General features: G+C 36.5%; 1 protein-coding gene across 1 annotated transcript in view; it reads right to left on the reverse strand.

The window, feature by feature from the left end:
- Nucleotides 1–201: 201 nt before the first annotated feature.
- The window catches only part of Lamp3 (lysosomal-associated membrane protein 3), a 52985-nt gene continuing 29489 nt past the window's right edge, over nucleotides 202–23697 (reverse strand). Inside the window, exons 4-6 of the mRNA NM_177356.3 lie at nucleotides 22844–22901; nucleotides 20212–20382; nucleotides 202–2341 (exon numbers count right to left, since the gene is read on the reverse strand). Of these exons, the coding sequence (NP_796330.2) occupies nucleotides 2208–2341; nucleotides 20212–20382; nucleotides 22844–22901 (363 nt within the window). The 3' untranslated portion in view covers nucleotides 202–2207. The remainder of the gene's footprint in view (nucleotides 2342–20211; nucleotides 20383–22843; nucleotides 22902–23697) is intronic.

The following is a 23697-nucleotide window of genomic DNA, read 5'->3' on the forward strand; positions in this document are numbered from 1 at the left end:
TTGCTACTTCATAACTGTAATTTTGCTACTGTTCTGAACCATAATGTAAAAATATCTATGTTTTCCAGTGGACCATCAGGTTGAGAACTGCTGGGCTAGACCATCCACAAAGCCTAAAATTTAGTGAGAGTTAGAGTTTAAACATTGGCCAGATACCACTCTTGGTGAAAATGCAGACAGAAACATTTTAAAATGAGATTCACTGTATTTTTTAACTCTTTATTAAGAAGAAACCTATGTCAGCACTGCTATGTAAACAATGACAAAGATCAAGGGAAACACATCAGGGATCGTAGACAGTAATATACATTGTCCTTTATATAATCAATGTATAACAGTTAAAAAGAGTTTAATCATTATTAAGCAAACATTTTTGCATACACAGCCTTCTCTTTATCTTTCTGTGCCTTTATCATTTGTTTGACTTTAAGCAATTCTGCCTGGATAGCTTTATCTCCTGGAGCTATCTCCTGTGCCTTCTTAAGATCAGCCAATGCTTGATCATATTCCTTCAATCCTTGCCATCCTTGGCTTTTCGGTACAGTGCTTTAGTATTTGAAGGGTCCATTTCAAGAGCCTCTAAGCAACTGTCAGTTGCCCCCTGCCAATTTGACATCTTCAGCTTACAGGCACCAATATTCAGCACACAACTTAAGGCTATAGGTTGCAGTCTGGGTCTACCTGCTTTCTCAGTAACAGCCTTTGAACTATCCACATACCTTAAAACCTTCCCATATGTTTTAATAGCCATTTGTTGGGAATTAGTTCTAATGATTTGTTTTAATTCGGCTCCCAAAGCCACACTTCCAGATCTGAGGACCCCAGATCTGCCCCCAGTCCCAGTTCTGAGACTTGAAAAAAGTATTCCCAATGTTTTTTAGTCTTCAGATATTAATAAAATTTTATCTACATCTTTTAAATCTATATCTGCATCCTCGGGGAAGTCTGGATGACTGTCACCAGAGCCATCTTTGGGGAATATTCCCCAGTCATCCCCTTCTTTCAATTCTCCACATACTGCAATAACACAGAGTTTGGCAGGTTTTTCACCATTTACATTTTCAAGCATCCTTGCCACACCTAGCCCTTTTATGACTTGACCAAATACCACATGTTTCCCATCCAAATGAGGAGTTGGAACTATTGGGGCCTGCATTTGCCATGCTCAGCAAACCCTCCCGATCATGCTTATAATGAAAATTCTCATCTTCAAATTTTTCACCATAAATACTTTTGCCACCTGTCCCATTCTGATTTGAGAAGTCTCCACCCTGAATCATAAATTTCTTAATAATTTGGTGGAAAGGGCATCCTTTAAAATGGAGAGGCTTCCCGGTCGTGGACCCAGTTCCTTTTTTTCCTGTATACAATGCACGAAAATTTTCTGCAGTTTTGGGAACAATATCTGCAAACAATTCTAAAACAATTCGTCCAACTCGCTCCCCGCCGATGTCCACGTCAAAGAAGACTCATGGGTTCTTGGAGTTGGAGGGCTTGGCTGCCCGGGATGCGTGGGACATCTTCACTGCAGGCGCTGGGAAGCGGGACATGGGCACCTTGTGCATGAGACCGGATCAAACTCTATCAGGCACCTATTTCTTAATCTTTGTTAATTCTGAAGCAAGATTCATAAAGAAAAAAAATGTTTTTCCATGTAAAGTCTAAACAATATGAGATGTGTTATTTTGATAACTAAAAATATTTAAATGAAAAAGTAGGTGAGTACCATGTCAGATGTACATACATAAACTAAACATAGATAGTAAGAAAATCCATCAAAATATTCTTAAAATAAAAATGTTAATGTCAAAATACATTTCTCTAGGCAAACACCGGTAGGATTAATTAAAATCAATTATTATGGTTTATAATTTATAAATATCTACCACTTTTGAACAATATGTTAATTTTGTGTATTTAAAATCAATTATTTTGGCTTATAATTTGTAATTATCTACCACTTTTGAACATTATGCTAATTCTGTGTATCTCAAATATTCATTTGAGTAGTTAAATTTTTCCAACAAAAGCTAGAAAATACTCAATATCTTCCTTAGTCTTTCATGAAATAAGCAAAAATGTTCAGAATTGATATACTGCTTCAATTTGAATCACTAATCACTTATTGGTTTTAGTAGATGCCGCCAACGTTCTGGAAATAATGAGATTTTTTTCTAAACTCTATTGCCATTTCCTTTGGTTACAAATTAGATTCTCTGGTATGCAGATGACTGATGCCTTTGGCGGATTTTGTAAACACTCAGACCCACAACACAGATGACGACCACGATGATTGCAACCATAGGAAGCACAACTGTGTAGTCAGACAAACACTCGTTCACTATGAGAGAAAACAAATACAACATAGCAGGTAAGATTGGGTGATGGCAGACCAGAAAATAGACCAGAGACAAAAGGACATGAGTTTTGGAGTTAAACATATTTGTTCTTGACTTTTGCTTTGTTGATTGGTTGATTGATTGGTTGGTTGATTGATTGTACTGCTGGGCATCTAACCAAAACTTTATGCCTATTAGGCAAGCACTCTACTACTGAGATACATCCACAGCACTCGTTATATAACCTTGGGCAGATTAATTTACCTTTGAAATTCTCTCATTCATAAGATAAACATATAGCATATATGATTCTTAAGTAATTACATAAATAACTCCTATTTTTTTACCCATTAATACCAAATCATTGTTATCCACATTTCTGGAATTTATAAAACATTTCCAGGAGTGCTCCCTAAGAAGTAGTATGTTCCTATGTAAAAATAATAATAAATAAATAAATAAAATTTAAAAATACAAACCTTAATCACTCAATGTCCACATATTCTCTCAGATCATTTCACTTGCTTTATAAATCATCATTCTCATTCTAATGCTTTTATAGTATAACTCTTAACTGATATTTGAGAATATCTATCATTTTCAGAGCTTAAATGTGAGATTTCATAAACTTGACACATTTATTTTGCTTCATTCCTCTGAGAATACCATACTCAGTTGATTAAAATGTAATAAACTTGGTCAGAGGTTAACCAATATCAACTGAAAAAAGATCAAATGAGCTGAGAATAAATGGAAACTTGATAGAATTCTCAGTGGAATGTGGAGTTTGGGAAAACAGAGAAAATAAATGAAGAACTAGACCCATATCTTAGTCATAAATGATCAGATGTTTGTTAAGTTTTGGAATGAACCAATCCTTCTATAGTTTCTATAGCCTGGGAGTGATTCAAGGATGGCAATTATAGGACCCCCAAAATTAAAATGTATGCATCCAAGAAATAATATTTCCAATGAATTATTTAATTTGGCAGTAAAAAATACTTAGAGGATGTCTTATTTACAGTTTCTGTTGTGAAGAGACTCCATGACCACAGCAACTCTTATAAAGGAAGCATTACATGTCAGAAGTTTATTTAGTTCATTATCATTATGATGAGAAGCATGACAAGCATTCAGGTAGAGAGGGAGCTGGAGAGCTAGCTCTGGGTTCTACATCTGGATTAGCAAGTAGCAGGAAGAAAAAGAGCCACTGGTCCTGGTTTGAGCATTAGACACCTCAAAGCCCACCCCTAGTTACCTATTTCCTCCAAAAAGGCCATCTGTACTCCAACAAGGCTACACCTCCTAAAGGTGGCTCTCCCTACGAGCCTATGGAAGCCATTTTCATTCAAACCTCCCCACAGAATTATAACATATATCTCATTATCTTGTTATTGCTACAAATTCTTTTTTACTAGAGCAGAAATCTACAACTGAAAAATATTAATTAATATTTTCTATGTGAAAAATAATGTTCTTTTAATTAAAATAAAATAAGAAGAAAATGTTAAATAAAAATGAGGGGTCAGAATGATGGTTCAATGATTAAGAGCACTGGCTGTTCTTTCAGGGCATCCAGTTTTGTTCCAAGGATATACATGGTACTTCATACCATTTGTAACTACAGTTCCAGAGGATATAACTCCATCTTCTGGTCTCCATGGTAACCAGGTATACAAATTGTAAGCAGACATACATACAGGCAAAATATCCCCACAAATGAAATAGAACAAAATAAAATAGTAGTTTTGTAATACAACATTTTATAATGTAATTATATCATTTTCTCTCTTTTCTTTCTTTCCACCAACTACTCATGCACTTTCCTTGCTCTCTCACATATTCATGGTCTCTTTTTCTTTAATTGTTGGTAAATATTTTCATAAATATATAAATACAATCTGTTTAGTCCACATGTTATTGGTTTGTATATGATTTCAAGGATGACCTCTTGGTATTGGACAGCCACTTGACAGGACCATCTCTGGGGAAAACTACATCTCACTTTCTTGGCATCCCTTAGTCTCCTGTAGTTCTTAGTTTGTTATTAAGGCCTTGTTAAGCTTCCTTGTTCTAAGTTCACTTGTCTATTTGTGTTGTCCTCACTTGCGGCTTGTTTAGGCACTTGTTCATGTTGATGAGACTTCATGGGTATAGCTTTTCTGATATTTCTAGGAAATACAATCTCACAGCAAACTTGCTCTTCCTCTAACTTTTACAATTTCTCTGGCTCTTCTAAAATTATCCTTGAGCCTTAGGTAGAGTAGTGTAATAGATATATAAGTTGGGAATTGGTATCATACAATTTCTTGTTTACTGTATTTTAATTAGTTGTGGTTTTTTGTAATAGTCTCCAACTGTTGCAAATAGTTTCTTTGATAAAATGTTGAGAATTATTCTTATCTGTGAGCATAAGCACAAATATTTAGAATGTAGTTAAGGGTTATGCTGATTTAGTAAAATGGAGGTTATAGATTCTTCCTCAAAATCATGACTTCAGTAAATCCATATAGTTTGCGAGGATTTCCTTTTTGCTGAGTTGGTGTTAAGTTTATCACCAACAGTTCATTGATGGGACTAAAAGAGAAATTGGTACCAGAAAGTAGGCTATTGTGACAGACTTGGATGAAGATTGTAGAAGGAGTTTTAAACTTTGTGCTAAAAACAAAACAAAAACAAAATAAAATAAAACAGAACAGAACAGAACAGAACAGAACAGAAAAGACAATGATGTTCAGAGCTCAATGGAATATCCTGGAAACTTGAAATATAATAAGAAAGCAAGAAAGACTATGGAATGCTGACTCATTTCAGAGGGAAGCAAAGACTCTGTAAGATATTTATGTGATAATTTCAATTAAAAACCTGTAGTTCTGGTGTAATCTAGATGAAAAATTGACTGTGGTAACAAGAAAATAGAACAACTAAAGTCAAAGATTCCTTTTGCTTCCAGTTTCCATCTGCACCGCGGAGCTGACCTTATGCCACAGCTATCCTTACAAAAATTTCACCCTAAAAGAGCTGGTCACCCATCTAAAGTCACAGGGGAGACCACCACTTCTGCTCTAATACCTGGATTAAATGGGACCTGACCAAAGCCTACAAGACACAGGAACCAAGGAGCAGTCAGGGACAGGATCCTTCCAGTTTCCATCTGTACACCATAGCCGACCCTGTGCCACAGCTCTATGTACACAAATTCCACCCAGAGAGAGTTGGTCTCCAAATAGTGCTGACATAACTAAGATCACAGGCTCACAGGCTCACAGGAGGGACAAGATTCAGTTAGACAGAGCAAGACCAGGTACCACCAAAGATAATCATATGACAGGAGGCAAGAGCAAGAATGTAAGCAACAGAAACCAAGACTACTTGGCATCATCAGAACCCAATTCTTCCACCACAGCAATCCCTGGACACCCCCAACACACCGGAAAAGCAAAATTCTGATTTAAAATCATATCTCATGATGATGATAGAGGACTTTAAGAAGGACATAAATAACTCCCTTAAAGAATACAGGAGAACACAGGTAAGCAGGTAGAACCCCTTAAAAAGGAAACAAATGAATACCTTAAAGAATTACAGGAAAACATAACTAAGCAGGTGAAGGAACTGAACAAAACCATCCAGGATCTAAAAATGGAAATGGAAACAATAAAGAAATCACAAAGGGAGACAACCATGGATATAGGAAAGAGATCAGGAGCCATAGATGCAAGCATCACCAACAAAATACAGGAGATAAAAGAGAGAATCTCAGGTGTTGAATATACCAGATAAAACATTGACACAACAGTCAAAGAAAATGCAAAATGCACCAAGTTCCTATCCCCAAACATCCAGGAAATCCAGGACAATGAAAAGACCAAACCTAAGAATAATAGATATAGAAGAGAGAGAAGATTCACAATTCAAAGAGCTAGTAACTATCTTCAACACAATTATAGAAGAAATCATCACTGGCCTAAAGAAAGAGATACCCATAAACATACAAAAAGCCTACATAACCCCAAATAGATTGAACCAGAAAAAAAAATCCTCCAGTCACATAATAATCAAATCACCAATGGAAAGAACAAACAAAGGATATCAAAAGGAGTAAGGGGGAAAGGTCAAGCATATTGAGGCAGACATATCAGAATTACACCAGACTCCTCAACAGAGACTCTAAAAGCCAGAATATCCTGGGCAGAGAGGTCATGGAGACCCTAAGAGAACAAAAGTGCCAGCCCAGGCTACTATATGCAACAAAACTCTCAATTACCATAGATGGAGAAACCAAGTTATTCCATGATAAAAAAAATTAAACAATATCTTTCCACAAGTACAGGCCTACAAAAGATAGTAGATGGAAAAATTCAGTGCAAAGAGAGTAACTACACACAAGAAAAAGCAAGAAAGTAATCTTCTTTCGACAAACCAAAACAAAGATAGCCTCACAAACAATTCCACCTCTAACAACAAAAATAACAGGAAGAAATAATCACTGGTCCTTAATATCTCTGAACATCAATAAACTCAATTCCCCAGTAAAAAGACATAGACTAGCAGACTGGGCACATAAACATGACCCAGCATTTTGCTGCATACAAGAAATGCACCTAGTGACAAAGACAGGCACTACCTCAGAGTAAATGGCTAGAAAAACATTTTCCAAAAAATGAACCCAAGGAACAAGCTGGAGTAGTCATCCTAATATCAAATAAAATAGACTCTCAACCAAAACTTATCAAAAAAAGATGAGGAAGAACATATACTCATCAAAGAAAAAAAATCTACCAGGATGAACTCTCAATTCAGAACATCTGTCCTACAAATGCAAGGAAACCGACATTCATAAAAGAAACTTTACTAGAGCTCAAAGCACACATTGCACCTCACACAAGAACAGTGTAATGTAATCAGTGTAATATAACAGTGACCATATAATCAGTCACAAATCAGACCTCAACAGATATAAGAAGATTGAAATAATATGATGCTGCCTATCAGATAATTACGGATTAAGGCTGGTCTTCGATAGCAACACAAACAACATAAGCCCATAAACTCATGGAAGCTGAACAATGCTTTACTCAATGAGAACTTGGCCAAGGAAGAAAAAAGAAAGAAATTAAAGACTTTTTAGAATATAAAGAAAATGAAGGTACAACATACTCAAACATTGGGACACAAAGAAATCAGTGCTAAAAGGAAAACTCATAGCTCTGAGTGCTTCCAAAAAGAAACTGGAGAGAGCATAGACTAGCAATTTAATAGCACACCTAAAAGCTCTAGAACAAAAAGAAGCAAATACACCCAAAAAGAGTAGACAACCAGAAATAATCAAACTTGAGGCTAAAGTCAACCAAGTGGAAACAAAAAGAAGTATAAAAAGAATCAACCAAACCAGGAGCTGGTTCTTTGAAAAAAATCAACAAGATCGATAAACCCTTGGCCAGACTAACCAGAGGGCACAGGAACAGTATCCAAATTTTAAAAACTTCGAAATGAAAAGGGAGATATAACAACAGAAACTGAGAAAATCAAAAAAAAAAAATCATCAGATTCTACTGCAAAAGCCTATGCTCAACACAACTGGAAAATCTGAATGAAATTGATAATTTTCTAGACAGATACCAAATACCAAAGTTAAATCAGGATCAGATAAAAGATCTAAACAGTCCCACAACCTCTAAAGAAATAGAAGAAGTCATTAAAAATTTCCCAACAACAAAAAAGACCAGCACCAGATGATTTTAGTACATAATTCTATCAGACCTTCAAAGAAGACCTAATACCAATACTCCTCAAACTATTTCACAAAATAGAAACAAAAGGTACTCTACCAATTCATTCTATGAAGCCACAATTACACTAATACCAAAACCATACAAAGACCCAACAAAGAAAGAGAACTTCAGACCAATTTCCCTTATGAATATCGGTGCAAAAATATTCAATAAAATTCTTGCCAACCAAACCCAAGAACACATCAAAACAATCATTCACCAAGATCAAGTAGGCTTCACCCCAGAGATGCAGGGATGGTTCAATATATGGAAATCCATCAGCGTAATTCACTATATAAACAAACAAAAGAAAAAAACTATCTGATGATCTCATTAGATGCTGAAAAAGCATTCAACAAAATCCAGCACCCCTTCATGATTAAAGTCTTGGAAAGATCAGGAATTCAAGGCCCATACCTAAAGATAGTAAAAAGCAATATACAACAAATCAGTAGCCAACATCAAACTAAATGGAGAGAAACTTGAATCAATCCCACTAAAATCAGGACCTAGACAAGACTGCCCTCTCTCTCCCTGTCCATACAATATGGTACTTGAAGTTCTAGCTAGAGCAATTAGACAACAAAAGGAAGTCAAAGGGATACAAATTTGAAATGAAGAAGCCAAACTATCACTATTTGCAGATGATATGATAATATACCTAAGTGACCCTCAAAACTCCACCATAGAATCCTACAGCTAATAAACAACTTTAGCAAAGTGTCCAGATATAAAATTAACTCAAATCAGTAGCTTTTCTATACTCAAAGGATAGAGAGTCTGAGAAAGAAATCAGGGAGACAACACCCTTCACAATAGTCACAAACAATATAAAGTATGTTGGTGTGACTCTGACCAAACTAGTAAAAGATCTGTATGACAAGAACTTCAAGTCTCTGAAGAAAAAAATAAAAAAAAAAAAAAAAGACCTCAGAAGATGGACAGATCTCCAATGCTAGTGGATTGGTAGAAATAATATAGTAAAAATGGCCATCTTGCCTTAAGCAATCTACAGGTTCAATGCAATCCCCAGCAAAATTCCAACTCAATTCTTTATTGAGTTAGAAAGAGGAATTCTCAAATTCATCTGGAATAACAAAAAATGCAGGATACCAAAAAACATTCTCTAAATAAAAGAACCTCTGGGGGAAATCAGCATCCTGGACCTCAAGCTGTACTACAGAGCAATTGTGATAAAAACTACATCGTATTGGTATAGTGACAGGCAGGTAGATCAGTGGAACAGAATTGAAGACCAAGAAATGAACCCACACACCTACAGTCACTTGATCTTTGACAAAGAAACTAAAACCATCTAATGGAAAACAGACACCATTTTCAACAAATGGTCCTGATTCAACTAGGTATTAGCACGCAGAAGAATGCAAATCAATCTATTCTTATCTCCTTGTACAAAGCTCAAGTCCAAATGGATCAAGGACCTTCAAAAAAAAAAAAAAAAAAACAGATACACTGAAGCTAATTAAAAAAAAAAAAAAAGTGAGGAAGAGCCTCACGCACATGGGCACAGGAGAAAATTTCCTGAACAGAACACCAATAGCTTATGCTCTAAGATCAAGAATTGACAAATGGAACCTCATAAAATTACAAAGCTTCTGTCAGGCAAAAAAACACTGTCCATAGACAAAACAGCAACCAACCGATTAGGAAAAGATCTTTAGCAACCCTACATCCAATAGGGGGCTAATATCCAATATATACAAAGAACTTAAGAAATTAGACTCCAGTGAATCACATAACCCTATTTAAAAATGGGGTACAGAGCTAAAGAATTCTCAGCTGAGGAATAAGAATGGCTGAGAAGCACCTAAAGAAATATTCAACATCCTTAGTCATCAGGGAAATGAAAATCAAACAACCCTGAGATTCCACTTCACATCAGTCAGAATGGCTAAGATCTAAAACTCAGGTGACATCAGATTCTGGCAAGGATGTACAGAACAGGAAGACTCCTCCACTGCTGGTGAGATTGCAAGCTGGTAAAAATTGCACTCTGGAAATCAGTTTAGTAGTTCAGAAGATTGGACATAGTACTACCTGAGGACCCAGCTATATCACTCCTGGGCATATACCCAGAGATGTTCCAACACATAATAAGGTCACATACTCCACTTTGTTCATAGCAGCCTTATTTATAAAAGCCAGAAGCTGGAAACAACCCAGATGTCCCTCAACAGAGGAATGGATACAGAAAACATGGTATATCTAAACAATGGAATACTACTCAGCTATTAAAAACAATGAATTCATGAAGTTCTTAGGCAAATGGAAGGAACTGAAAAATATCATCCTGATGAGGTAACCCAATCACAAAAGAACACACATGGTATACACTCACTGATAAGTTGATATTAGCCCAGAAGCTCAGAATACCCAAGATACAATTCACAGACCAAATGAATCTCAAGAAGAAAGAAGACCAAATTATGAATACTGCAGTCCTTCTTAGAAGGGGGAACAAAATACCCATGGGAGGAGATACAAAGTACAGAGGAGAGACTGAGGAAAGACCATCCAAGTGGAGAGCCGCAATAACATTTACCATCATAAGATGGTGCTGGCTCCGCAGTGCCTTATGCCACCTAAACAAAGAGCAAGCTATGTGCGCATGTACTAAGAGCAAAAGCCCGCCAAAGTCACTAGCCCACCCCGGGGCTTGGGAGATCGTGGGTGGAGCTACCAGTCATAGTTAGACACATCACTTCAGAGGGTATTTAAGCAACACGTTTCTGAGCCTTTTTGCCTTTCTCGTCAAGATGTAATAAAGGATAGCCATGGAAGGATCTTGTGACCTATGTGCGTTCCTGCGGGCGGGGACAAAGCTCAGGACACATCCAGAGACTGCCCCACCTGGGGATCCATCCCAAATATAGTCACCAAACCCAGACACTATTGTGGATGCAAACAAGTGCTTGCTCACAGGAGCCTGATATAGCTGTCTCTTGAGAGACTCTGCCAGTGCCTGGCAAATACAGAGGTGGGTGCTCTCAGTCAACCATTGGACTGAACACAAGGTCCCCAATGGACGAGCTAGAGAAATGTCCAAAGGAGCTGAAAGAGTTTGCAGTATCCCCCAGAGCTCCCAGAGACTAAACCACCAACCATGGAGTACACATGGAGGGACCCATGGCTCCAATTTCATATGAAGCAGCAGATGCCCTTGTTGGACATCAATGGGAGGAGAGGCCTTGGTCCTGAGAAGGCTCAATGCCCCGGTGTAGTGGAATTCCAGGACAAGGGAGCAGGAGTATGTGTATTGGTGAGCAGGGGGAGGGAGGGTGGGATAGGGTATTTTGGGAGGAGAAACCAGGAAAGGGGATAACATTTAAAATGTAAATAAAGAAAATATCAAATAACAATGATGATGATGATGATAAGAATAAGAATTTTTAAAAATAAAATTTTAAATATCTTTGTTACATTTTATTATTTTAAATAAATTAAAATTTGAAACATAAAAAAAATCATGGAATTTGTAGACAAATGTATATAACTAGAAATAAGTCATTCTGAGTGAGGTAACTCAGACCCAGTAAGATGAATATGGTAGGTATTCACTTATATGTGGATGTTAACTTTTAAGTCATTAATAAGCAAGCTACAGTCCATATAAAAACAGAGAGTAGGTAGAGAAAAAGAGACTAGGTGAGAGAAATGGATCTCCCAAATATGGGGAAATAGAATAAATACTTATGGAAGGATAGGGGCATGCTGGAAAGAGATCAAATGGAAAGGGGGAAGGAACATGGCTAAGCAGGGTAGCCCTTACTTTATGGGGAATAGCTAAAACAAGGGCTAATTGAAAGATTATATGAGAACCTAATACCATAGAAACTTCCTATGATAGATAGATAGATAGATAGATAGATAGATAGATAGATAGATAGATAGATAGATAGATAGATTATATATAGATATATATGTGTGTATAGATATAGATGATAGAGATAGAGATACAGAGATAGAGATAGATAGATGAAGGTTATCAAGATGAAATTTCCAAGCAACAAGGGAGAAATAGCCCCATCTAGACATCTCTAATTATCCAATGAAGCTTTCTGGATAATGACTGGGTTACATCTAATCAAGTATTTGGCTAAGGGGGTCCCATGGGAACCCCAAAACAACCCAAGCTATTCCCAAGGCTATCGTTGGTTGTGGTAGTTTGAAAAAATGACCACATTCACTCATATGCTCGAATGTTTAGTCACCAGAGTATGTTATTATTTTAAAGAATTAGAAGGATTAAGAGATGTGGTCTTGTAGTAGTAGGTATGGCCTTGTAGGAAGAATGTCATTAGGGTGGGCTTTGAGACATCCAAAGTTCTCATTCTCTCTCTCTCTCTCTCTCTCTCTCTCTCTCTCTCTCTCTCTCTCTCTCTCTCTCTCTCCTTCCTGTTCAGGATGTAGCTCTCAGCTGCATCTCTAGTACCATATCTGCCTGCCAGCAAGCTCCCTGCCATGATGATAATGCACTCAGCCTCTGAAACTGTAAGCAAAATCCCAATTAGATACTTTCTTTTATAAGAGCTGTCTTGTTTGCAGTGTCTCTTCACAATAACAGTACAGTAACTAAGAAAGTGGATCTCCACAAACTGATAACAATGGAATCACCAAAAGAAGGGGGAGACAAAGCTCCAACTAGATACCTCTTGCCACCATTTGAAACTTCCATAGTTTAGTTGTTGTCCAATGAGACCCCATAGAAGCTCCAATACAACTGAGGTTATTACCAAGGTTATAACTGATGGTAAGGCCTTATGGCTGAAATTCAACTCATTGAACACAGAGAAGTCAAGCTTTGCCTACCTAGAGCCTTCACACCCATAGATTAATAAAATAGTACTAAAAGATACTTGTCATGTTACCCAAAGAGAAAGGTAAACATCAACACAGTTACAAAACCTTCCATCTTATAGATATGCTGGTGCAATGGTGACACAAAACTTGTAGGAGTTACCAACAACTATCTGATTTGAGTTAAAACCTACTCCATGAGAGGGAACCAATACTCAGTGCTACTTAGGCAGCCAAGGACCTGAGGACCTATGTTATCTAGTCCCAATTACTACTGCTCTGACAAAAGAACATAACAATAAAATGATTCCTAATGATGTTCTTTTGTACCTGTAGATATACAGTTAGCCCCTCCTTTCGAATAAAATAATTGGAGAGAACTGCAGTGTCCTGAGTCAAACAGTAGAGGGAGACAAAGGTACAGTAAGCTCAAAATAGGATAATAAGAATCATAAATTGATAATAAATAGATATATTTTTTTAGATACATAAAGGTGAGAAATACAGTAAGTACCTTTTGAGTTTAATGGGATGATATTTTGAACTGTTTGTCAGGGATGAATTTAAAGGAAATTGACAATTTGCCAGTTATCATTGTTGCAATGTTAGTGTCTTCTCAAAAGACAGGGCCCTAGATAAAAAATTATGAGCCTTAGAAAAGAGATTAGAGGATTTTATAGGACAGAAAATACAGAAATTCATAGGTGAGACTGATCAACAGAGAAATAAACTTGGAAACAGCCTAGAAAAAAACACTGGAACTAAAGGTACAGAAATTTATAGGTCAAGATAAGCAACAGAGAGAGGAAAATGAAGGTTGGAGACAGACACTGGAAAGAATATTAGAGCAGAAATTGCAGAATTTCATAGATCAGACTGAACAGAAAATAGATAGTGATAAAATTTGGAAGCAGAGTCTACAGGATAATTTACTAAAGCTAATAAATCAACATAAGGAACTTAAAATATTAAGGAAAATATTCAGGTGGAGACAGAAGATAAAACCAGAGAAAGCCAACCAAGGGTTATTAGAAAACAAACTTTAGTTTATCCAGTTAGTATGCAACAAAGGCCAGCAGGTGATGACCATCCACAGAATTATCAGGAATTTGAATGGCAACCCACAGATGTGTTAGAACTGAGAAAATTTAAGGAAAGTATCACTAATTTTGAAATGTATTGGCCATTTGTAAAAAAAAAAAAAATCCTGCCTTCTTGGGCTACTAAAAATAGAATAACCCCCCAAGACTGAAAGAATATAGATAAAGCAAATTAGAACCTGGCTCATATTTACAATGGTTCTCATGGTAAAGAGAAGATACAAAGGAGATAGCACACACACACTAAAAAAAAAAAATAGAGTCAGGGTAGAAATATTTCTAAAGGTCAGCTGCTTGGTGAAAGTCATCTTGCTGAGATCAAGGTGCAGGCTGAATATGATGAAGAAATCTTGACATTGTGTTGCTTGGCAGCCTTATGTCTGGGAGAAATTTGCAGAAACAAAGAAAAGACTTGAGCCATTTCTTCAAGTCATGCAAGGTCCAAAAGAAATATTCCCTGACTTTTTGCAAAGTTTGACTACTGCTATATAAGGAAGTACATCAGATCCATTATCAAGAAAGGCACTAATCGAGTCTTTACCTTGTGAAAATGTGGATGATGAATGCAAAGAAGTAATGAAACCATTGAGAACAAGGTCAGCATCAATAGATGAGTGGGTTAGATATTGGGTTGATGTTAGACATCGATCACATGATATGACCTTAATAGGAGAGGCTGCCACTTGAAGCCTTGAAAAGACCCAAAATTTCAAATGTCTTAATTGTGGTGAGCAGGGTCATTTCAGAATAAACTGAAGAGAAAACCAAATTAATCCCCAAAGGGAGCCTGGCAGAGGCCAACAGTAGACTAAAGAATGTAGAGCAACAACAGATAAATGGGCAACACTTTACCAAAAAACCTCCCAGGGGAGCCTCTTGCAGGCCCTAATGTCAAGCAAGGAGAGTTCTCTTCCTCAGGACAATTAAACACCACTGCTCTGAAAGCAGACACCATGGGACCAAATAACAAGGCTGAGACAAATTCTATAAACAACTCAAAAAAAAAAAAACTAACAAGGGGCCAAAAACGAATATTTTGACAAACTTCTACAGAGGATCAAAGGCCCATGCTAAGAATTTTAATAAACAATATTGAAATTGAAGGAATGGTTGACACTGGAGAAGATGTCAACATTATTTCTTCAAAATCTTGACCTGCAGGTTGGACAGTTCAAGAAGTAGGCATCAAATTTCAAGGAGTTAGAACTTTATTCCAAATAAAGCAAAGCACCAGATATCGTAAATGTACAGAGCCTGAAAGTCATACAAGAAAATTAAGGTCATATGTGGTTGATATAGCCATAAACTTATGAGGAAGAGATCTGTTATAAAAGTGGAAAACAAAAATTAATATCCCTTCAGTTTCAGAGACTGGCCACAAAACCAGTCAGGCTTCTAACCAAAAACAAAATAAAAAAAATAAATAAATAAAATTAGTTACACAGTGTTATCAAAGATAGTTACAGACTGTCCAGGCTGTTCATAAACAAGACAAAGCAGGAGCTAACAATTCAGCTTTACTTCAAGGATCTACGGCAGATAAAACACAAACAGCATAACCATTTAGAAGGTTAACTGACCAACCTATTTGGACTGATCAATGGGCTATGACAAATGAAAAACTACAAGATGTAGAGCATCTAGTCCAGGAGTAGCTGGAGTCTCAGCATATAGGGGGCCCACCAGCCGTTGGAAATCTCTGGTATTTGTCATCAAAAAGAAGTTTGGCAAGTGGAGGATGTTAAAAAGTCTCAGAGAAATTAATAAGATTATTAAGCCAATGGGTTCTCTGTGGCCTGGAAGCCCATTGCCTTCTGTGTTGTCTAAGGAATGGCCTATCATAGTTATTGATCTAAAAGATTGCTTTTTCACACTTCCTCTAAATAAATATGATAAAGAGAACTTTGATTTCTCAATACCTACCTTTAATAGAAGTTGTCGAATAAAAAGATATCATTGGAAAGTTCTACCATAAGGAATGTTAAATAGCCCCATCTTTTGTCAATATTTTGTACAACAGCTATTGGAGATGATTCATAACAGTTTCCTCAATCCATTATTTAATCATTATATGAATGATATTCTATTGGCTGCTTCATATATGAATATCCTAAAAGAAATAGTTGATGATGTTAAAAAAAAAAACTTGCTTTGCTGGGGATGGCCAATCACCCCTGAAAAAGTACAGAGAGGGGATTCTATTAATTATCTACAATATAGAATAAGTCTATGAAGGGTTAGACCACAAAAAGTACAAAACAGAAGAAACCAATTAAAGAATCAATGAATTTCAGAAGCTAATAAGAGATATTAAAAGGCTATGGCCTACAACTGGCTTGTCTACTCAGTCAAGGCTGAGAAAGAGTTAGCTCTAGTAGAAGGGAAATTACAAGATAAACATCTAGATTATATGTATTCAAACATGGACTGCATCTTAGTTATCTTTCCTTCTACTCATTCACCTACAGGAATTCTTATGCAGAGGAATATTACACCTTAGAATGGATATTTTTAGAACATAAACAGAGTAAGAAATTAAAAGCCTACATAGAATAAGTTTCTGAATTGATACTAAAAGGAAAAGAGGGATGTTGACAATTAGTTGGGATGAATCAGCTGAAGTTGTGGTACCTTTTACTAATGCAGAGATTGCCTTTGTATGGGCACAAGATGAACATTGGCAAAGAGCAGACGGTATTACTTAGGAGAGATTAAGAACAAATACCCCATTTAAAAAAAGAAGAAAGGGGAGATTAAAAAAAGAACAAATACCCTAAAAGCAAGCTACTTCAATTTGTAAAAAGGAACTAATTGGATTTTCCCTCTTATAATAAAAAGAACTCCAATTTCTGGAACCTCAACATTTTATACTGATGCTAATAAATTAAAAAAGGGAAGATACAGTTCAAAAGATGTAAATAAAGTGGTTGAGGGTCCCTATAAGTAGGATTCAAAAAATCTGAATTATATGCAATGCTTATGGTTATCAGATTTTCAAGAGTCTCTTAATATAGTAACTAACTCTCAATATGCAGAAAGGGTTGTTTTACACATAAAATCAGGATGATTCTGAACTGAATCCACTATTTACTCAGCTACAACTAATGATCAGAATTAGGAGTCATCCACTATATATAACACATAAGATCCCATACAGGTCTGCCAGGTCCTCTGGCATAAGGTAATAATGGAATTGAAAGGATGTGTGCTACAGGCTTTGGAACTCCATTTAAAAAATGTTAACAGTAAAGGTTTAAAGAAAGAATTCTCTATCATCCTGCAGCAAGCCAAGGAAATTGTGAAGCAATGTCCTACTTGCTCATTTTATAATCAAACTCCATTACCCACAGAAAGTAACCCTAAAGGTACCCAAAGAAATGAAATTTGTCAAATGGATATGTCCCACTTTACAGAATTCAATAAACTGAAATGTGTCCATCATACTATAGAAACATATTCAGTATTTCAATAGGCCACTGCCTTAGCTTCAAAAAAAGCTGATTCTGTAAGTATGCATTTGTTAAACATTATGGCCATTACAGGTATACCCATTATAAATTAAAACAGACAGTGAGCCTGCATATGTCTCTAATAAGATGAAGCATTTTTTTACATATACTGCAGGACAAGTTCCCATCTGGTTTGTAAAATAAACTTCAATTGGTTGTTCCTCAAGATGGCTGGTAGCATCATAAGTAAACACCTCCACTCTGTTCTGTAGAGCTTTACAAGGGTCCTTGACACTTCATATCTGGGAGTCTAGAAAAATAAGTGTTTGACGTAGGAACAAGGGGACCACATCTCTCTAAGCCAGATGTGTGCTATTACCTATAAGTCACTTAGAAGAAACCTAGACCCTGCAGGATCTCTTAAATCTTCCATATGCTTCACTCAACCCCTTAGGAATGTGGAAAGAACTAAGACACCTCCAAAAAGGGCAAGTGCATTTCATAAGTAAGCAAAAACCACAGTTGTTGCCAAGATTGCATAAGCTTCCTGTTTAAACTAATGAGTGTAAAAAGAGAAACTGTAGAAATTTTTCCTTCTTTGATCTCCTCCTCATCAAGAGCACTGTTCCCATGGCCCTTGTACCTTTTTCTTTAAATTTCATTCACACAATAGCTTTCTCCTTTTAAAGTGACCGTTATTCATAAAATATAGCATTTAAAGAATGGCATATATCTTTCCACTTGAGCATCACAAAAAAATTTGTTTTAATTACAAAATCTAGGAATATAGACTTGAGCTAAGGCAGTAACCAAATGGGAAACTTTTGGGTGATAGAACGGTAGGAGTTTGTGAGAGTTCAATGAGAAGGTGAATAGCAAAAAGAATGAAAGAATGTTGGTCTCTTCCTTAGGGTTTCTTTAACTATTAATTATTCCTTCCTTAGAAAAACAAAGAAAAGAGCTTTTATGCATTTGCTTGTGAGCATTCATAATGGTAACCAGACATGAGACAGGTCTTGTTTGCTAGATCTATCCCTTTCCTTCTTCACATAATTTTTTTTTTTTTTTTTTTTGCAGTTAGACAGTCAACTGTGTGCCTCATTCTGAAATCCCATGATTAATGTTAGAGGATATTTTGCAAGAAGTAAATATTTTCTAGAAGTTAGACACACTAAGATCAGTTTTTGACAGCTTAACTGTGGTGATACTAATATTAACCCTATGATGAAGACAAAAGGCAAATGCAGAAACTCTAAGACAGAAAGAAACCCTTCAAAAACACAGGATCCAAGCAAACAACAGCTGAACTCTTAATTTGATAAATGAAAAGGAAGGTTTTTTCCCTAGGCACATCTTTAGTTATATAATGGAACCCAAAGTAAAATAAGATTCATGTTAGAAGTTCACATGAAGCCTCTAAACATGTTTGAAAAGTACTTATAATGTTTTTGAGTTCTTATAAGAAAGATATTTTAGGTGATGTATATGACTATTCTGGTCAAACATAGAAGACTGAATAACACTGCTTTCTAAACATAGAAAAGGTGGTTGTGGTGGTTTGAATAATAATGGCTCCTGTGGGCTCATCTATTTGAATGCTTACTCATCAGGGAGTGGCACTATTGAGAAGGATTAAGAGGATGAAAAGGTGTGGCCTTGTAGTACATGTGGCCTTGTTTCAAGAAGAATATCACTAGGAGTAGACTTTGGCCTTCAAAACTCTGTGCCAGACCAGGTTCTCTCTGTTTTCTCTCTAATATCTATGGATATGGATATAAAGCTCTCAGTTCCAGAGCCATGACACCCTATATGCCACATGCTCCTTACTACAATGATAATAAACTAACCCTATGAAACTCTTGAATGCCCCCTTTTATGAATTGCTATGGTTATGGTATTTCTTCATAGCAAAAGAACAGTGACTAAGACAAAGGCTTTTCTAAAAAGTGACCTACCTAGCCCTGGCCTTCATCTAAAGCTAGTTTCACCTTGGAAAGTTCCAGACAAGCTCTGTGCTGTAGTTCAAATTCAAAGAAAAAGTCAGATGCATGTAAACTAAACTGGCTCGGAGACAATGTCCAATGATGCCTTATATTCCAGAAAAGTGACTCTGACAGAACTTAACTTCATTCTTGAATGTGGACAGAGCACATCTTGCTTTTCCCTCTCTACAAATGGGAAGAATCTATTAAAAGTCTTTTTTAAATCTCTTACTGAAGATGTTTAAAATGTCCTCTGAACATGCTGGAATTGTTTAGTCTTCAGCATTTATGAGAGGAGTGCACAATGTTTCCCCTCTTTTCTTGGTGTACGTGCATGTGTATGTGTGTGGGTGTATGCATGTGTGCCTCTGTGTGTGTGTGTGTGTGTTTGTGTGTGTGTGTGTATATTTGTGTGTGTGTGTGTGTGTATTTGTGTGTGTGTGTGTGTGTGTATTTGTGTGTGTGTGTGTGTGTGTGTGTGTGTGTGTGTGTGTGTGTGTGTGTGCGTTTAAATGAGTGAGTCAGATGAAGAGTCATCCTACTGGGGTAAGTTGGCAGGCACAGGTGGAGTTATATATATGGTTTTTACATGTAAGCATAGGGTGAGTACAGCCCTTAAAACTTCACAGAGTTATACTATGATAGTAAACCACATGATCTGGCCCCTTGACAGCTTCAGAATAAAGACACCTTGGAACTGCCTCTTAGGTCCTTAAAGTCTGCTTGTGACTTGAGGACATTTAACTTACCATTTCCAAAGGAGTCTCCTTCGAAATCAAAGGCCTGAAGGTGGATATTCATTGTTTTCATTTGAAGCTGAGCTGACAGCTGGATGCTCTGCTCACTGACACACTTGAAGGAATGCCCAACTACTGTCTCAAACATCATCAAAGTATTCTTCTTTCCCTGGTAAGTCTTCTCTGAAGACAAAGTAAAATATGATATGTGACAAACCTGACAATATTAATTGAGTTCCAGGTGCCACTACTATGCTCATGTATAGCCAGTTGCCTTCCATCAGTTGGGGTAACCTTAGAGTCCTGCCATCTTTTATTCATGAAAAAATACTCTAGGTGTACAGACTACTTTTATGGCAATTTTACCACTTTTGTTAAAATTAACAAGTTGGCCTAAGATGATGTACTAAATTATCTATTTATACTACTATATCATGTGATATAAATCTGTAGTTTTTTATCTATTATCTCCCTACCCACATATCATTCATTGGCCTATCCTATTGCTGCCATCCCCATTAACATTAAGTCTTATATCAGTACTGTAATGATAATGAACCGCTATTACTAATACTAGTACCGGTACCACAATAACATGAAAACCACCATTACTGTTTCTACTATTCTTTCTGCTAATATTGCTGAGCTCTTAATTATATGAACATAGAACTGGTATCCCTATAAGCCTCTAAGTTAATCTCTAGTTTGATATTCCTTTCCCACCTTTCATAAGAGTTGACTGCACTACTACTGGCTAAAATCTTGTTCATCTCGAGATAACATTAAACAATTTCTATTAGCACACATGATACTTATTCTCTAATCTTCATGAGGCAAGTGTAAGTTAACATATGAAAATTAGTTTTTAGTTGTTTTCTTTAACTTTCATTTAATTACCATCACTAACAAAATCCCCTTGAGCAATATCAATAATATCAATAAAATATAGTGCACACACAAACAGATATAGATAAATATAGATATAGATTATATAGATACAGATACAGATATAGATATAAATAGATGTCATATCTCATAAATAAATTGACATATATATATTTATATTTCAAATATTATCCTCCTTCCTGATTTCCTCTATGAAAAAACCTCTATATCATCCCCCTCCCTCCTGCTTCTATAAGGGAGCTCACCAACCCACCCACTCACTCCCACCTCACCACCCTAGCATCCCCCTATGCTGGGGCATCAATGATATGGCACACATTTTAAACAGACTTTGTCCCCACAGTTTTACTTCTTAAAAATATCATTACTGGGAGATAATAAATTATGTTTAAACCAATAAAATAATAATACTTATTTAAAACCAGAATGTTCCAAAGGTAGTGACTGGCATAGTGGATGAGCTCAATACAAATGTGATATCTAAAGCTAGATTTTCTAGGGTAATATCTGAGGGCTTCCATAAACTCATTAGATTCTGTTGGAAACATTATCTCTCTAAACATGAACACTTATAAATTGTTTTAAATGTCTCTCTATGGGTAATTTTCCATAAGGTAAGCAAAGTAAACGTTCATAAATGCAAATCTGTTATACCATTCTCTTAACCCAAATCTTCCTATGGTATACTTATAAGCTTTAAAATAAACTCTCAAGTCTTTAGCTGACCTGCCCATAGGTTCTATATGCTCTAGACCACATGTACTGTGTGTTCACTTTCTAGAACATTAGAAACAGCACTATTGTTCCTTAGCTGCTGTGGTAGCTTAAATGAGAACGTCCCTCATAGGCTCTGACATTTTAATATTGGTCTTCAGATGGTGGCACTGCTCAGGGACATGGCCTTGTTGGATGAGTACATCACTGCCTCAGCTTACAAATGAAGATGTAACTCCTCAGTTTCCTGCCCCATTCCTCAGCCATTATGCCTTCCTGCAGCCACACTTTTCTCCCATGATGCTAATGAACTCATGTCTTTGGAGCCATAAACCAAATATACCCTTCTTTCTAAAAGTTACCTTAGCTATAAAGCTTTACTGCACCAATATAAAAATAGTAAATATAGCTACTTTAACAAGCTCACTCATTAAAACCCATGCATCTTTTATTAATGTCATCTGGCAAAATTGCTTCAAATAAGATGTCCCTAAATAGAGATACTGTGTTCAAACATCACATTTTCAAAATAGTCTTTCTTCTCTGGAGGCTTCCCAAAGTCTTTCCATTCTTTGACATTCTAGTTTTTGCTTACTCACAGAACTGATTATCACTTATTAATATAATTTAATGTGGCTGTATATAGTGCTATTTCTTTCTAGAATGCAAGCTCTACTATACAGAATCTGACCAGCTTGGGTATTATGGCTAACACAGACAAAGGTTGGTACCTAGCAATAGCTTAATTTTGTAGCATAACATACAATTAAGAATACAGAATAAATTTCACTCCAATAACAAATCAGTTAAAAAGGAACTAAACTTATAATTTGGTATTGTTAATATAATCTAGACCATCATAGTCCATAATCAGATAAACTGAAGTACACACAGATTTTGAATTCCCCAAAGATTTAGTTACATGCTGTTTTTATTAAAAATCAGCATCAAAAATTATCAGAGTCAATGATAAGAAAATAGGATAACCAGACAGCAATGATGTGAGACCTGTTCTTTTACTAACCTGTATTTGAGATGGTCAAATATGCTCCAACTTCACTAATATAATATAAGTTTTCTTCCTGTAAAAGAGTGATGTGCTAATAATTAGGTAATATCAAGTTTTAGGCTTATATTAATGGCTACTAAATACTTGATATGAGGGCTAGGGTATGTTTGTGCTAGTCATAATTATATTTGAAAACTTCAAAAAGAATAAACATATTATACAATAAATAAAAAATATGTAATGAATGACTCCTAGGCTCAGATTTCTCTATTTCTTACTTGTTACTAGAGTCTAAAACTAATATTTCCCCAGGAGAATTTCAGTTCTACCAAGTTTCCAAAATGCAATTACATCTAGAAGATGGAGTGGAATAATGAGTAAAGGTGGATGGTATTAACCTAAAGTAACCATTCTCATGATTGTACAGGGTGGAGTTTGAAGGACTCATCAACCCTTAGATAAAAATAACATTGCATCCAGCAGCTGGGGTTCATTCCAGTCAGCTCCAGCCCTGTGCCATCTTGGGTGCCAACTTGGCGAGCCCTAGCACATCCAAGATTTTGGAATCACTGAGACCAGTCTATGCAGGAGAGCAGGTAGGAAGAAGAAGCAACAGAGCTTCTTGGACAGGATCCCTTCAAGCCTTCATCCTCAGCCAGGAGGCAGAGATGAGACCCAGACCCCTGGGCACCTTCCCTGCCAGAGGAGAGTCAGCCTCCAGGGAGGGCTCTGACCCAAGGACTCAGGGGGTAGATATGAGCTCCAGACTTCTGTGCACCTTCCCTGCAAGAGGAGCGCTTGTCTGCAGAGATTGCTCTGACCACTGGGACTCAGGAGAGAGTTGGACTCCTAGGAGTGCTGACAGAGGG

This window comes from Mus musculus, chromosome 16, assembly GCF_000001635.26.
Source record: "Mus musculus strain C57BL/6J chromosome 16, GRCm38.p6 C57BL/6J".
NCBI classification, from domain to species: Eukaryota; Metazoa; Chordata; class Mammalia; order Rodentia; family Muridae; genus Mus; species Mus musculus.